A 14,427-nucleotide genomic window follows, 5' to 3' on the forward strand; every position below is an offset into this window, starting at 1 on the left:
CGGAGGAGCAGACTCGCTTCTGTGAGGAAGCGGCCACAGGTGCTCTTTGAGGCTGGCCAAGCCTGATCACAGATGTGACCTGGTTTCTATAGAAGTGGTTACGCAGATGCGGTAGACCGTCCGTAGAAGCGAATTCACTGAAGGCAGTGAGGTCGTTTAAGACGGACTTAGACCATTGTTTTGACTCATTTCTTTCCTTTTCTTGGGAGATTTTTGAGCTTTTGGAGAGGGGTTTCCACCTAGCTATTTCAGGTAAGTAATATCTATCCAATGTGAGTTAAATACATAGATTATGGGTAGATTTTAACATGAAACTTTGTGAAAATTATGAGTTTAGATGAATAACCCTAGGTTTTTGATAAAAATGGGATTTACCAACAAAAATGGTTATGGGATTGAGTGAAAATTATATATTTGAGTTCGTGAGGTTATGGGTAACAACTTTCTTCAAATATTTTCGAAATTCGGGCATGTTGGACCGAGGGTGAATTTTAAGAATCTTCCAATTTGGGTTGGGGTATTACTCTAATATCTAAATCATTAACTTTTGAACATATATTGATTAATTTATACAACATTTGACTAGTTTCGGATATTTCGGCACCGAGTTGAGGCTTTAGGGTGAATTTGAGGCCGGAAAGCGAGCTTTAAGACAAGGTAAGTGTCTTGCCTAACCTTGTAAGAGGGAATTTACCCCGTAGGTGATTTAAATTGCTATTTGCTTCTAATTATGGGGGCTACGTACGTACGAGGTGACGAAAGTCCATGCGTAACTACTAACTATGCTTATGTCCGGGTAGTTTAGGTCCCGAATTATGAAATACTTGTAAATGTTGCACCCTACTTGTTAATTAAAGTGGCTAAATTATATCGGAACTTGTTAGAGGAATTGCAAAAGACCTAATTTCACTTATTGAGTCTTGGCGGGTTACTTGACCGTTAATAATAATTTTGTGTTTCTTTGTACATTAGCCTTGTATTAGCTCTTAAACCGGTTGTTTATAATGTATCATCTCTTCCTGTGGAGTGGGCCGACCGCCTCGACAGCAGATAGATGCATCTATGGTTTGTGCCGCTCGACCCTCGGCAATGTACACATTATTCTGGATCAGGCCGTACGACCTCAGCTTAATCGTGTGTGATAACACTCGAAGTGTAATTATATATTTGATCTATTTCCGTGGCTTGAGAGGCTAAAATGATATAAGAAAGAAATTTATTTGGAACTTACAATATTTGAAAGAATTATTTACTTTCGGCTTGTTTTTGAGTTATTATTATTATTTCCGTAACGCATGATTATTTAGCATTTTGTATTTCTTTCCCGATAGCCCATAGTAAGTGTCGATGTCGACCCCTCGTCAATACTTCTTCGAGGTTAGACTTAATACTTATTGGGTACATATTGTTTATGTACTCACGCTACACTTATGCACTAACCGTAAATGATTTGAGGCAGGTGCATCTGGCGGTCACACCGGCGCACATCTCCAATATCCGAAGGCCTAGTGGTGAGCTGCTTCCTTAGTCATTCTGCAGCACCTAGAACCTTTCTTTTGTACTTATTTTCTATCTATGTTATTTCAGACAGTAGTTAGAGTTTTGTATATTCTACTAGTGCTCATACAGTTATCACACCGGGTCTTGGCACACACTCTAGTAGACATTATGGTTTTGGATTATTTATATATCTATGATTTCACTTAGTTGCTTTTGTTTTATTTATTAAATTTTCTACTTCATAAATTCTCTTAATAAGTGGAATTAAAATTACTTGGAAACCTATTAAAAGGAGTAATCACGTAGTTATTTCATCGTTGGCTTGCCTAGCGGTGACGTTGGGCGCCATCACGACCTATAGGAGAAATTGGGTCATGACAATATGGTATCAGAGCACTAGGTTCACGTAGGTCTCACAAGTTATGAGCAGGCCTAATAGAGTCTTGCGGATCGTTGCGGATACGTCCGTACTTATATTCGATAGGCTATAGGGTGGTAGGAAACTACTCTTTTCTTCATCTCCTATCGTGCAGTTGATGTTGTGCTAAGTGTCATTCTCTTATTCTCTCACAGATGGTGAGAACGCCCGTGGCACATGTACCTGACCATGGAGGAGCTGCTCCCCCTGTTGCTAGAAGCAGAGGTAGAGGCCGAGGGACGGCTCCAGCTAGTGGTAAAGGACGAAGGCGTCCCAAAGTTGTTCTAGTCATGCCACCAGTGGATCCAGTAGAGGTTCTTATTATTGAGGAGCAGGGCGAGGTGCCTGCAGCAGAGCCAGCCCCGGTGGATTCCAGGAGGTCATGGGCCATATGCTGCGGTTCATGGATTCTATGACTCAGGCTGGTTTATTTCCAGTAGACCCAGCAACATCTCAGGTGGGAGGGGGAGCACAGACCCCTACTGCTCAGGCTCTAGGGCATGCAGCTACCGTATATTAGACCCCGGGTGCACTACCCGTGGGCGGAGCTCAGCCAGTTGCAACAGCTATACCTGAGCCCAGACCAGCTGCGGCTGGCGATCCGCATAAGCTATTGGACAGATGGACCAGGATTCATCCTCCTGTCTTTGGGGGTGAGCGGCTTGAGGACCCCCAGGACTTTATTGAATGGTGCAGGGACAAACTGCACAACATGAGGATATTGGAGTCCCATGGGGTGGATTTTACTACTTTCCAGCTTGAGGGCAGGGCTCGTAGGTGGTGGCAGTCATATCTTCTCGGTAGACCAGCAGGTTCTCATCCCATGACTTGGGATCAGTTCACACGCCTCTTCTTGGACAGGTATATTCCACACTCTCAGAGGAAAGAGTTGCGATTTCAGTTCGAGCAGCTCCAGCAGGTTCGGATATCAGTGATAGACTATGAGGTGAGGTTCTCTGAGTTGTCTCTCCATGCACTTATGATACTTCCTACCGATGCAGAGAGAGTGCAGAGGTTTGTTGCCGGGTTGCACTCTGGTATCCAGGCTAACATGGCTCGGGAGGTGGAGATGGGGACTTCTTACGGGCTAGTTGTGGAGATAGCTCAGAGGATCGAGGGTGTCTGTCAGTGGAGTCAAGATTTGGCGATGAGGGATAATTGGTTTAAATATTCTGGAGAGTTCAGTGGTGCCCCGGCTGGGGCCAGGGGTCAGGTCGTGAAGGTTCAGTGTAGCAAGCCCACATATCCAGCATCACCGCCTCCTCGGGGTGCTCCAGTGCAACCTTATTTCATCGCCATGCTAGAGAGTTCCTATCGCCCACCAGCTATTCAGGGTTCCTCTAGAGGGTATTCAGGCCATCAGGGTCAGACTTCAGGTCAGTAGTCCACCGTACCGAGAGGTTGTTTCGAGTGCGGGGACCTTAGTCATATCCGGAGGTTCTGCCCCAGGCTTGGGGCAAGGCAGTGCAGCAGGGTTAGCAGCCTATGATTCCAGCACCAATTGCCCCACCAGCCGTCCGGTCGCCCAGAGGCGGAGGGCAGGTGGGTAGGGGCCGTCCTAGAGGTGGAGGCCAGCCAAGAGGTGCTTCAGCCAGATTCTATGCCTTCCCAGCTAGATTAGATGTAGTAGCCTCAGATGCCGTGATTATAGGTATTATTTCTGTATGCGGTAGGGATGCTTCGGTACTATTTGATCTAGGGTCTACATATTCATATGTTTCATCTCTGTTTGCTCATTACTTGGGTATTCCTTGTGAGTCCTTGGGTACTCCTGTTTATGTGTCCATACCAGTGGGCGATTCTGTTATTGTGGATCGGATCTATCGGTCTTGCTTTGTTACATTCTATGGTTATGAGACTAGAGTGGATCTTCTGTTGCTTGATATGATCGAATTTGAGGTCATCCTGGGCATGTATTGGTTGTCTCCATATCATGCCATCCTTGATTGCCATGCCAAGACTGTTACCATGGCGATGCCATAGTTGCCTAAATTGGAGTGGAAGAGTTCGTCTATCAGTACATCCAGTCGGGTTATCTCCTTTCTGAAGGCTTAACATATGGTCGAAAAGGGTTGTTTGGCTTATCTAGCTTATGTTCGGGATACTACTGTAGAGACCCCGGCGATTGATTCAGTGCCCGTGGTTCGAGAGTTCTATGATGTATTTCCTTCTGATATTCCAGGCATGCCACCCGATCGTGATATTGATTTTTGTATTGATTTGGCTCCAGGTACCCAACCTATATCTATTCCACCATACCGCATGGTTACGAAAGAGTTGAAGGAACAACTTGAGGAGTTGCTAGCAAAAGGGTTTGTCAGACTGAGTGTATCACCTTGGGGTGCACCGATGTTATTTGTGAAGAAGAAAGATGGGACTATGCGGATATGCATTGATTACTGCCAGTTGAACAAAGTTACCATTAAGAACAAGTACCCGTTGCCATGTATTGATGATTTGTTTGACCAGTTGTAGGGTGCTAGGGTGTTCTCTAAGATCGACTTGAGATCGGGGTACCATCAGCTGAAGATTCGAGATTTTGATGTTCCGAAGATGGCTTTCCGGACTAGATATGGCCATTATGAGTTTCAAGTGATGTCTTTCGGTTTGACTAACGCCCCAACGACGTTTATGGATTTGATGAACCGAGTGTTCAGGCCATATATTGATTTGTTTGTCATTGTCTTCATTGATGGTATTTTGATCTACTCATGTAGCATGGAGGAGCACGAGCAACATTTGAGAGTGGTGCTTCAAACCTTGTGGGAACATAAGCTATATGCTAAGTTCTCCAAGTGTGAGTTCTGGTTGGATTCTGTGGCATTCTTGGGGCATGATGTATCAAGCGAGTGTATTAAGGTAGACCCCAAGAAGATCGAGGCAGTTCAGAGCTGGCCTCGTCCTACCACAGGGACTGAGATCAGGAGGTTCCTGGGGTTAGCAGGTTATTATCATCGGTTTATGGAGGGCTTCTTATCTATTGCAACACCTTTGACTAGATTGACCTAGAAGGATGCTCCATTCCGATGGTCCAATGATTGTGAGGCAAGCTTTCAGAAGCTCAAGATCGCATTGGCTTCAACACCAGTGTTAATGTTGCCTTCCGATTTAGGGATGTATACTATGTATTGCGACGCTTCGCGCATTGGTTTGGGTTGTGTATTGATGCAGGAGGGGCAAGTTATTGCATATGCTTCGCGTCAGCTGAAGCCCCATGAGAAGAATTACCCTGTACACGATTTGGAGTTGGCTACGATTGTTCATGCTCTTAAGATCTGGAGGCATTATCTTTATGGGGTGTCCTGTGCAGTTTACACCGATCATCGCAACTTGCAGCATTTGTTCAAGCATATGGATCTCAATTTGAGGCAGCGCAAGTGGCTTGAGTTACTAAAAGACTATGATATTACCATCCTTTATCATCCAGGCAAGGCTAATGTAGTTGCAGATGCCTTGAGCAGAAAGGCAGAGAGTATGGGCAGTTTGGCATTCATTTCAGCAGAGGAGAGGCCACTAGCTTTGGACATTCAGTCCTTGGCTAATAGACTTGTGAGGTTGGATATTTCAGAGCCCAGCAGAGTTCTTGCATGCATTGTCGCCCAGTCATCACTATTTGAGCGGATCAAGGCTCGCCAGTTTGATGATCCGCACCTGTTGGTTCTCAGAGAGACGGTACTTCAGGGTGGTGTCAAAGAGGTTACTATCGAAGAGTATGGTGTTCTATGACTCCAGAGTCGCCTATGTGTTCCAAATGTTGGTGGCATGATGGAGAAGATCCTAGAGGAGGCACACAGTTCTCGGTATTCTATTAATCCAGGTGCTACGAAGATGTATCGCGACCTGAGGTAGCATTATTAGTGGCGGTGGATGAAGAAGGATATAGTTGAGTACGTAGCGAGGTGCCTTAATTGCCAGCAAGTTAAGTATGAGCATCAAAGGCCAGGTGCCCTACTCCAGCAGATAACTATACCTGAGTGGAAATGGAAGCGCATTACTACGGACTTCGTAGTAGGGTTGCCGCGGACCTTGCAGAAGTTTGATGCAGTTTGGGTCATTGTCGAAAGGTTGACCAAGTCGGCACACTTCATTTCGGTTTTTACCACGTATTCTTCAGAGAGGTTGGCTCAGATTTACATTCAGGAGATTGTTTGGTTGCATGGTGTGCTTGTCTCCATTATATCAGATAGAGGCCCTCAGTTTACTTTGCATTTCTGGAGGGCAGTACAGAGTGAGTTGGGGACCCGGGTAGAGCTTAGCAAAGCCTTTCATCCGCAGACCGACGTGCAGTCAGAGCAGACTGTTCAAATTTTGGAAGATATGCTCAGAGCATGTGTTATTGACTTCAGAGGGCAGTGGGATCGATTCTTTCCCTTGGCTGAGTTTGCTTAGAACAATAGTTATCAGTCCAGAATCGAGATGGCTCCATTTGAGGATTTATATGGTCAGCGATGTCGTTCGCCTTTCGGATGGTTTGAGCCCGGCGAGGCTAAGTTATACGGTACTAATTTAGTAAAGGATGCCTTGGAAAAGGTAAAGTTGATTCAGGAGCGTCTTCACACAGCACAGTCCAGACAGAAGAGTTACGCGGATTAGAAGGCGCGTGATTTATCATTTATGGTGGGCGAGAAGGTTCTCTTGAAAGTCTCGCCGATGAAGGGAATCATGAGGTTCGGGAAGAAGGGCAAGTTGATCCCAAGGTTTCCATTTGAGTTGTTGAGACTAGTTGGGGAGGTTTCTTATGAGCTTGCATTGCCTCCCAGTCTATCGGGAGTTCATCCAGATTTTTCCACGTGTCTATGCTCCGGAGGTATCATGCCGAGAGGTCGTATGTGTTAGAATTCAGCACAGTTCAGTTAAATGAGAGCCTGAGTTATGAGGAGGAGCCAGTTGTCATTGTTGACAGACAGGTTTGCCAGCTGAGGTCCAAGAAGATTTCGGCGGTAAAATTTCAGTGGAGGGGCCAACCAGTCGAGGAGGTGACTTTGGAGGCCGAGGAGGACATAAGGAGTAGATATCCATACCTATTCAGCACTCTAGGTATGATTTTCGACTTGTTCGAGGATGAAAGTTTGTTTAAGAAGTGGAGAATGTAACGACCCAACCGGTTGTTTTGCTTTCTAGATCCTTGTTCCCCTAAATAAGACTCCCCGTATGTGCTTTTACTGTTTTATGACCAGCGGGGATAGTTACTTCGGGTTTTGGAAGGGTATGGGTTGAAATCGGAACACTTGATTCCTTAGTTTGGCTTTTAAAAAGGCTAAGTTTGACTTTGGTCAACATTTTGAGTAAACGACCTCAGAACCGAGATTTAACGGTTCCAATAGGTTCGTATGATGATTTTGGACTTGGGCGTATATTCAGATCGGGTTTCGGATGACCCGGGAGCATTTCGGTGCTTAAGGGTAAAAGTTGGTTTATTAAAGGTTTAAAAGTTCTTTAAATTTGGTTTGGAGTAGGTTTTGGTGTTATCGAGGTTCATTTGGAAATAGTTCTGCATGGTGATTTAAGACTTGCAAGAAAAATATGGTGTCATTCCGAGTAGTTTAGGTATGATTCGGCGTGTTCGCAGCGAGTTGGAAGAACTTGAAGTTCATAAGTTGATTCTATTGGTTTTGGGTTGTGATTCTTAGTTCTAATGTTGTTTTCCGCATTCTGAGGGTGGGAGCGAGCCCTTTTTATGTTTACAAACTTGTTAGTATGTTTGGATGAGGCCTCGGGTGCCATCCGGACAATGCTCGGATCGTTTTAGAGCCCAAAGGGCTGCTGGTGCACCAGTTCTGGTGTGCCCACATATGCGAGTTTTTGGCCGCAGATGCGAGCTCGCAAAAGCAAGGCCATGGCCACAGAAGTATAAGGGAGGGGCAGTCTCATGGTTGCAGAAGCGGGGAAAGAGCCGCATCTGTGAAGGCGCAGGTGTGGGATGCCTACTGCAAAAGCGGCTTGGGCTATGGCCTGTAGACCGCAGAAGCAGTGAGTCTTCCGAAGAAGCAGATTCTCTTCTGCGAGGAAGCGGCTGTAGGTGCGCTTGGAGGCTGGCCAGGCCTGACCGCAGATACGACCTGGCTTTCGCAGAAGCGGTTCCGCAGATGTGGTTCTGCAGATGCGGTAGACCGTCCGTAGAAGCGAAATCACTGAAGGCAGTGAGGTCGTTTAAAACGGACTTAGACCATTGTTTCGACTCATTTCTTACATTTTCTTGAGCGATTTTGGAGCTTTTGGAGAGAGGTTTCCACCTAGCTATTTGAGGTAAGTGATATCTATCCAATGTGAGTTAAATACATAGATTATGGGTAGATTTTAACAATAAAATTTGTGAAAATTATGCGTTTAGATGAATAACCCTAGGTTTTGATAAAAATGAGATTTACCCACGAAAATGGTTATGGGACTGAGTGAAAATTATATATTTGAGTTTGTGAGGTTATGGGTAACAACTTTCTTCAGCGGGGTAAATTTTAAGAATCTTCCAGTTTGGGTTGGGAGATTACTATAATATCTAAATCATTAATTTTTGAACATATATTGATTAATTTATACAATATTTGACTAGTTTCGGATTTTTCGGCACCGAGTTGAGGCTTTAGGGTGAATTTGAGGCCGGAAAGCGAGCTTTGAGACAAGACAAGTCTCTTGCCTAACCTTGTAAGAGGGAATTTACCCCATAGGTAATTTAAATTGCTATTTTCTTCTAATTGTGGGGGCTACGTATGCACGAGGTGACGAGAGTCCGTGCGAAGCTACTAACTATGCTTATGTAAATATTTTAGGACCTGAATCATTTGCTACTAACTATGCTTTAGGACTTGAATCATGAAATACTTGTAAATGTTGCACCCTACTTGTTAAATAAAGTGCCTAAATTATATCAGAACTTCTTAGAGGAATTGTAAAAGACCGAATTTCACTTATTGAGTCTTGGTGGGTTACTTGACCGTTAATAAGAATTTTGTGTTTCTTTGTACATTAGCCTTGTATTAGCTCTTAAACCGATTGTTTATAAAGTATCCTCTCTTCTTGTAAAGCGGGCCGAATGCCTCGACAGTAGATAGATGCATCTATGGTTCATGTCACTCGACCCTCGGTAGTGTATACATTATCCTGGATCGGGCCGTACGACCTCGGCAAAATCGTGCGTGATAACACTCGAAGTGTAATTATATATTTGATCTCTTTCCCTGGCTTGAGAGGCTAAAATTATATTAGACAGAAATTTATTTGGGACATACCATATATGAAAGAATTATTTACTTTCGGCTTGCTATTGAGTTGTTATTATTATTATTATTATTATTATTATTATTATTATTATTATTATTATTATTATTATTATTATTATTTCCGTAACGCATGATTATTTAGGATTTTGTATTTCTTTACTGATAGCCCATAGTAAGTGTCGATGTCGACCCTCATCACTACTTATTCTAGGTTAGACTTGATACTTATTGGGTACATGTTGTTTATGTACTCAAGCTAAACTTATGCACTAACTGTGCAGGATCTGAGGCAGGTGCATCTGGCGGTCACACCGACGTGCATCACCGATATCCGGAGGCCTAGTGGTGAGCTGCTTCTTGAGTCGTTCTGCAACACCTATAACCTTTCTTTTGTATTTATTTCCTATCTATGTTATTTCAGACAGTAGTTAGAGTTTTGTATATTCTACTAGCGCTCATACACTTATGACACCAGGTCTTGGCATACACTTTAGTAGACATTATGGTTTTGGAGTATTTATATATCTATGATTGCACTCACTTACTTTCATTTTATTTATTAAATTTTCTACTTCATAAATTCTCTTAATAAATGGAATTAAATTTACTTAGAAACCTATTAAAATGAGTAATCACGTAGTTATTTCATCGTTGGCATGTCTAGCGGCGACGTTGGGCGCCATCACGGCCTATAGGAGAAATTGGGTTGCGGCACAACTATTCCGGAATAGAAATAAACAGTACAAAGTAAAACTTCAGAAGGTGACTTCGAGGCATGCGAACGCGACGGCAGGTATACCTTGATGTCTCCACAGCAATACTCGATTAGCTATCTAATGATCAACACGCCCTGAGGTAACTGGATTTACACAAAAAAGTGCAGCAAGCGTAGTATGAGTACACCATAGTGGTACCCAGTAAGTATCAAGGCTAACCTCGGTGGAATAGTAACGAGGAACAATCAAGAAACCTACTAGACATAATAACCTGTACAAGTATGAATATAAAACTAATAGGGAACAATACAAAGCTAAACATGGTAAGAATGATTCTACAATACTTTCAATAAGAACTGGAACAACAATTAGCAAGAAGGAGCCAACATATAATAAAGCCGTAAAGTAAGCAAAATACAGTTAAAGTCTGATGAAACCAAGTAAGGGAAAACATGTAACAACCCAATAAAACAACTGCTTTCATACAAGGTTTATAAAAGAGTTTCCCGAGTTACCACACCTCACAATCACAAATGACGGGTCCCAAAACACGAACCCTAATCACTTGGAATCTTGTGCCCACATTACAAATCACAACCGCACGGACAACTCACGTGCGGCACGGATAACTCATGTGCCTATACTATCAACACCTCATATCTGCACTGATAACTCACGTGCTAAGATAGTGAAAATATCTCATATCTTCACGGACAACTCACGTCCCAATAGTACAACTCACGCACAGAAGGCAAGTATACGAGAATACATGTAAATGATCAATAAACATCACGGTTTATCTTCTTAGACTGATATAAGTGACTAGTTACAGTGTATGCTTGTGCAAGTGTTCTATCACGACTCGAGTTAACAAGTAAGATCAGAGACAATGAATGGCACATAGGAAACAACACAACAAGACGTAAAATGCATGACTCACACAAGGTATGCAAACCACTACACAAATATTATCAACAACAATGCCCCAATGCCATCACAAGTCATCACAAATCATCCCCGACATAGCCCCCTTGTCTCGTCGCGTGCGCAATAATAAAGTAAATGCCCGCCTTGTCTCTCCACACACACATAATAATAATATTCCAGCCTTGTCTCGTCAAATGTGCAAACCCACACACACCACACACACACACACACACACACACACACACATATATATATATATATATATATATATATATATATATATATATATATATATATATATATATGCCCCCTTTGTTACACCGCATGTGCAAATATCAATATTAACAATAACACGAACAACTCACGTGCAAAAACCCCGAAAATCCACTTAACAACATCATGTGTGCCAAAAACATAACAACGCAATATAAAAACTCACACCACACTTGCCCATATGCCACAACATTTCCTCGTAACAATTCTAATACCACAACCATAGCCCTCGTCTCAACAACACTGAGTACCACAACAACAACAATAACACGGGAGTACGGCAAGTAAATCAACACAAGAATTCCAAAACACAAGGAAACAGAAGAACGAACTCACAATGAAAGACATCACAAGTAATAATGGTTTCAATAAGAATAACTCAACAATAAGAAAGATAATGTGTAACAATGATAACAAATAAGAGTAACTCAGTAATAGGAGAGATAACATGTAACAATGATTCCAAATAAGAAAAGCTCAACAATAAGAGAGATAGCATGTAACAATGATTTCGAATAAGAACAACTCAACATTAAGAGAGATGACATGCAACACTAATTCCGCATAAGAATAAGTCAGAAATGGAAGAGATAACAATAACTTCAATTAAGGATAATAAAATACCGAAGAGATAACATGGTAATAAAAGAGGTAACAACTTCAATCAAGGCATATAAGATTATATTTGGCAATAAAGGGTAGAACATGAACCCATAAACTTCGAATAAGACATGTAAAGGTAAATTTAGCAATGGAGGGTATTACATGATAAGACAACTTCATTTTAATGAACATAAGAACCTAAGAGTCTAAATTGGTAAACTTTCCACATCTAAGCCGTGTACACACTCGTCACCTTGTGTACCCATCTTTCACGTAGTTCAAATTGTGCAAACAAACCAATCCCTATGGGGTAGTTCCCCCACACAACGTTAGGCAAGATACTTAGCTCAAAAGCCCTTAATCAATACTCTAAAATAGCTTTCCCTTCACAATTCACCTCCGCTCGACTCAAATATAATAAAAATTGACTCAATAAAATCAAATAATGCAAGAGGAATCAATTCCAATAATTAAAGCTATGAGGATTTGACACCGCCAAAGAATAATAAAGATATGATGAGTTTTCTAGGGTGCCTCAATTATATCAGCCGTTTTATAGCACAGTTAACGGTGATATGTGAGCCAATCTTCAAAATGTTGAAGAAAGATGCTGCGACAAGCTGGACTGAAGAATGCCAAAAGGCCTTCGACAATATCAAGGAGTATTTGTCTAACCACCCGTGCTAGTCCCACCAGAACCATAAAGACCTCTACTGCTTTATCTGTCTGTGTTAGATGGGGCCTTTGGTTGCGTTCTAGGAAAACGTGATGAAACTGGGAGAAAGGAGTAGGCGATATATTATCTGAGCAAGAAGTTCATACCTTACGAAGCCAGGTGCTCTTTGTTGGAACGCACCTGCTGTGCTTTGGCATGGATAGCCCAGAAGTTGAGACACTATTTATGTGCGTACACTACATATCTCATATCAAGGATGGATCCCCTAAACTACATCTTTCAGAAGCCCATACCTACGGGTAAGTTAGCAAAGTGGTAGATATTGCTGAGTGAGTTCGACATCATCTATATAACTCAAATGGAAGTCAAAGGGCAAGCATTGGCTGATCATTTGGCCGAAAATCCAATAGGCAGAGAATAATAACCATTAAAGACATATTTTCCTGACGAAGAGGTATCCTTTGTAGGATAGGATATTATCGAGGCATGCGATGGTTGGAGGATGTTCTTCGATGGAGCAACAAACTTCAAGGGAGTAGGCATCGGAGCCATCTTAGTATCAAAAACCGGTCAACATACCCAGTATCCGCAAACTCAGATTCCTGTGCACCGACAATATGGCAGAATACGAGGCATGCATCTTAGGACTCAAGTTAGCCGTCAACATGAACATTCAGGAACTGTTGGTAATCGGAGAGTCAGATCTATTGGTACACCAAGTTCTAGGAGAATGGGCTACTAAGAATATTAAGATATTGCCATACTTGCATTGTGTACAAGAGTTGATCAAGAGGTTCACTAAGATAGAATTCAAGCATGTCCCAAGGATTCAGAATGAATTTGCAGACGTACTAGCCACCTTGTCTTTCATGATACAACATCCAGACAAGAACTTCATCACTCCTATATCAATAGGAATGCATAAGCAGCCGGCTTATTGTGCTTATATTGAAGAAGAGTTTGATATAAATTCGTGGTTTCATGACATCAAGGAATACTTGGAAAAAGGGAGAATATCCAGAGAATGCTACACACATAGAGAAGCGCACGCTCTGAAGATTGGCCAATCATTTCTTCAAAAGCAGAGGAATTTTGTATAGAAGAACTCCCGACTTAGGATTACTGCGATGTGTCGATGCCAAGAAGGCATCTAGATTGCTCGAAGAAATACATGCCGGAACCTGCGGACTCCACATGAACGACTTCGTTTTGGCTAAAAAGATATCAAGAGCAGGATATTTTTGGATGACTATGGAAACAGACTGCATCAAATATGTTCAAAAATGTCACCAATGCCAGATACATGCTGATATAATATGAGTACCGCCTAACAAACTCAATGCAAAGAGTTCACCCTAGCCTTTGTCTGCATGGGGCATGGATGTCATCGGACCTATCGAACCTGCTACTTCAAACGGACATAGATTCATTTTGGTGGCTATAGACTACTTCACAAAATGAGTGGAAACCGCATCCTATAAGGCTGTGACTAAGAAGGTCATAGCTGATTTCGTCCGGGATCGCATCGTCTGTCAATTTGGAGTACCTGAATAAATCACTGACAATGCCGCTAATCTCAACAGTGACCTGATGAAATCCATGTGTGAAACATTCAAGATCAAGCATTGAAATTCCACAACATACCAGCCGCAAATGAATGGAGCCGTAGAAGCTGCCAATAAGAACATCAAGAAAATATTGAGGAGAATGGTGGGCAACTACAACAATGGCACGAAAAGCTACCATTTGCTTTACTCGGGTATCGAACCACAGTTCGTACATCAACTGGGGCAACTCCCTATTTACTGGTTTACAGTAGTAAAGCCGTTATTCCCACCGAAGTAGAGATCCCTTCCTTAAGGATCATACAAGAAGCCGAGCTCAGCGACACAGAATGGGTACGAAACCAGTATGAACAACTATCTCTCATTGATGGTAAATGAATGAACGTAGTGTGCCATGGTCAACTCTGCCTGAACAGAATGGAAAGAGCTTTCAACAAAAAGGTTCGGTCAAGGCAATTCACATCGGGGCAATTGGTACTGAAATAAATCTTCCCACATCATGATGAAGCAAAAGGGAAGTTCTCACCCAACT

At 42.5% G+C, this 14,427-nt stretch overlaps 2 protein-coding genes across 2 annotated transcripts; both read left to right on the plus strand.

The window, feature by feature from the left end:
- The first annotated feature begins 3,403 nt into the window (after window positions 1-3,403).
- LOC138910410 (uncharacterized) lies at window positions 3,404-3,901 on the plus strand. The gene has a single exon (XM_070201650.1). The coding sequence runs from the start codon at window positions 3,404-3,406 to the stop codon at window positions 3,899-3,901; it is 498 nt and encodes a 165-aa protein (XP_070057751.1).
- Window positions 3,902-12,947: 9,046 nt separating this feature from the next.
- On the plus strand, window positions 12,948-13,430 carry LOC138910416 (uncharacterized). The gene has a single exon (XM_070201655.1). It carries the CDS (start codon window positions 12,948-12,950, stop codon window positions 13,428-13,430), a length of 483 nt encoding a protein of 160 aa, XP_070057756.1.
- The last annotated feature ends 997 nt before the right edge of the window (window positions 13,431-14,427 follow it).

Source organism: Nicotiana tomentosiformis, chromosome 1 (genome assembly GCF_000390325.3).
Source record: "Nicotiana tomentosiformis chromosome 1, ASM39032v3, whole genome shotgun sequence".
Taxonomy (NCBI): Eukaryota; Viridiplantae; Streptophyta; class Magnoliopsida; order Solanales; family Solanaceae; genus Nicotiana; species Nicotiana tomentosiformis.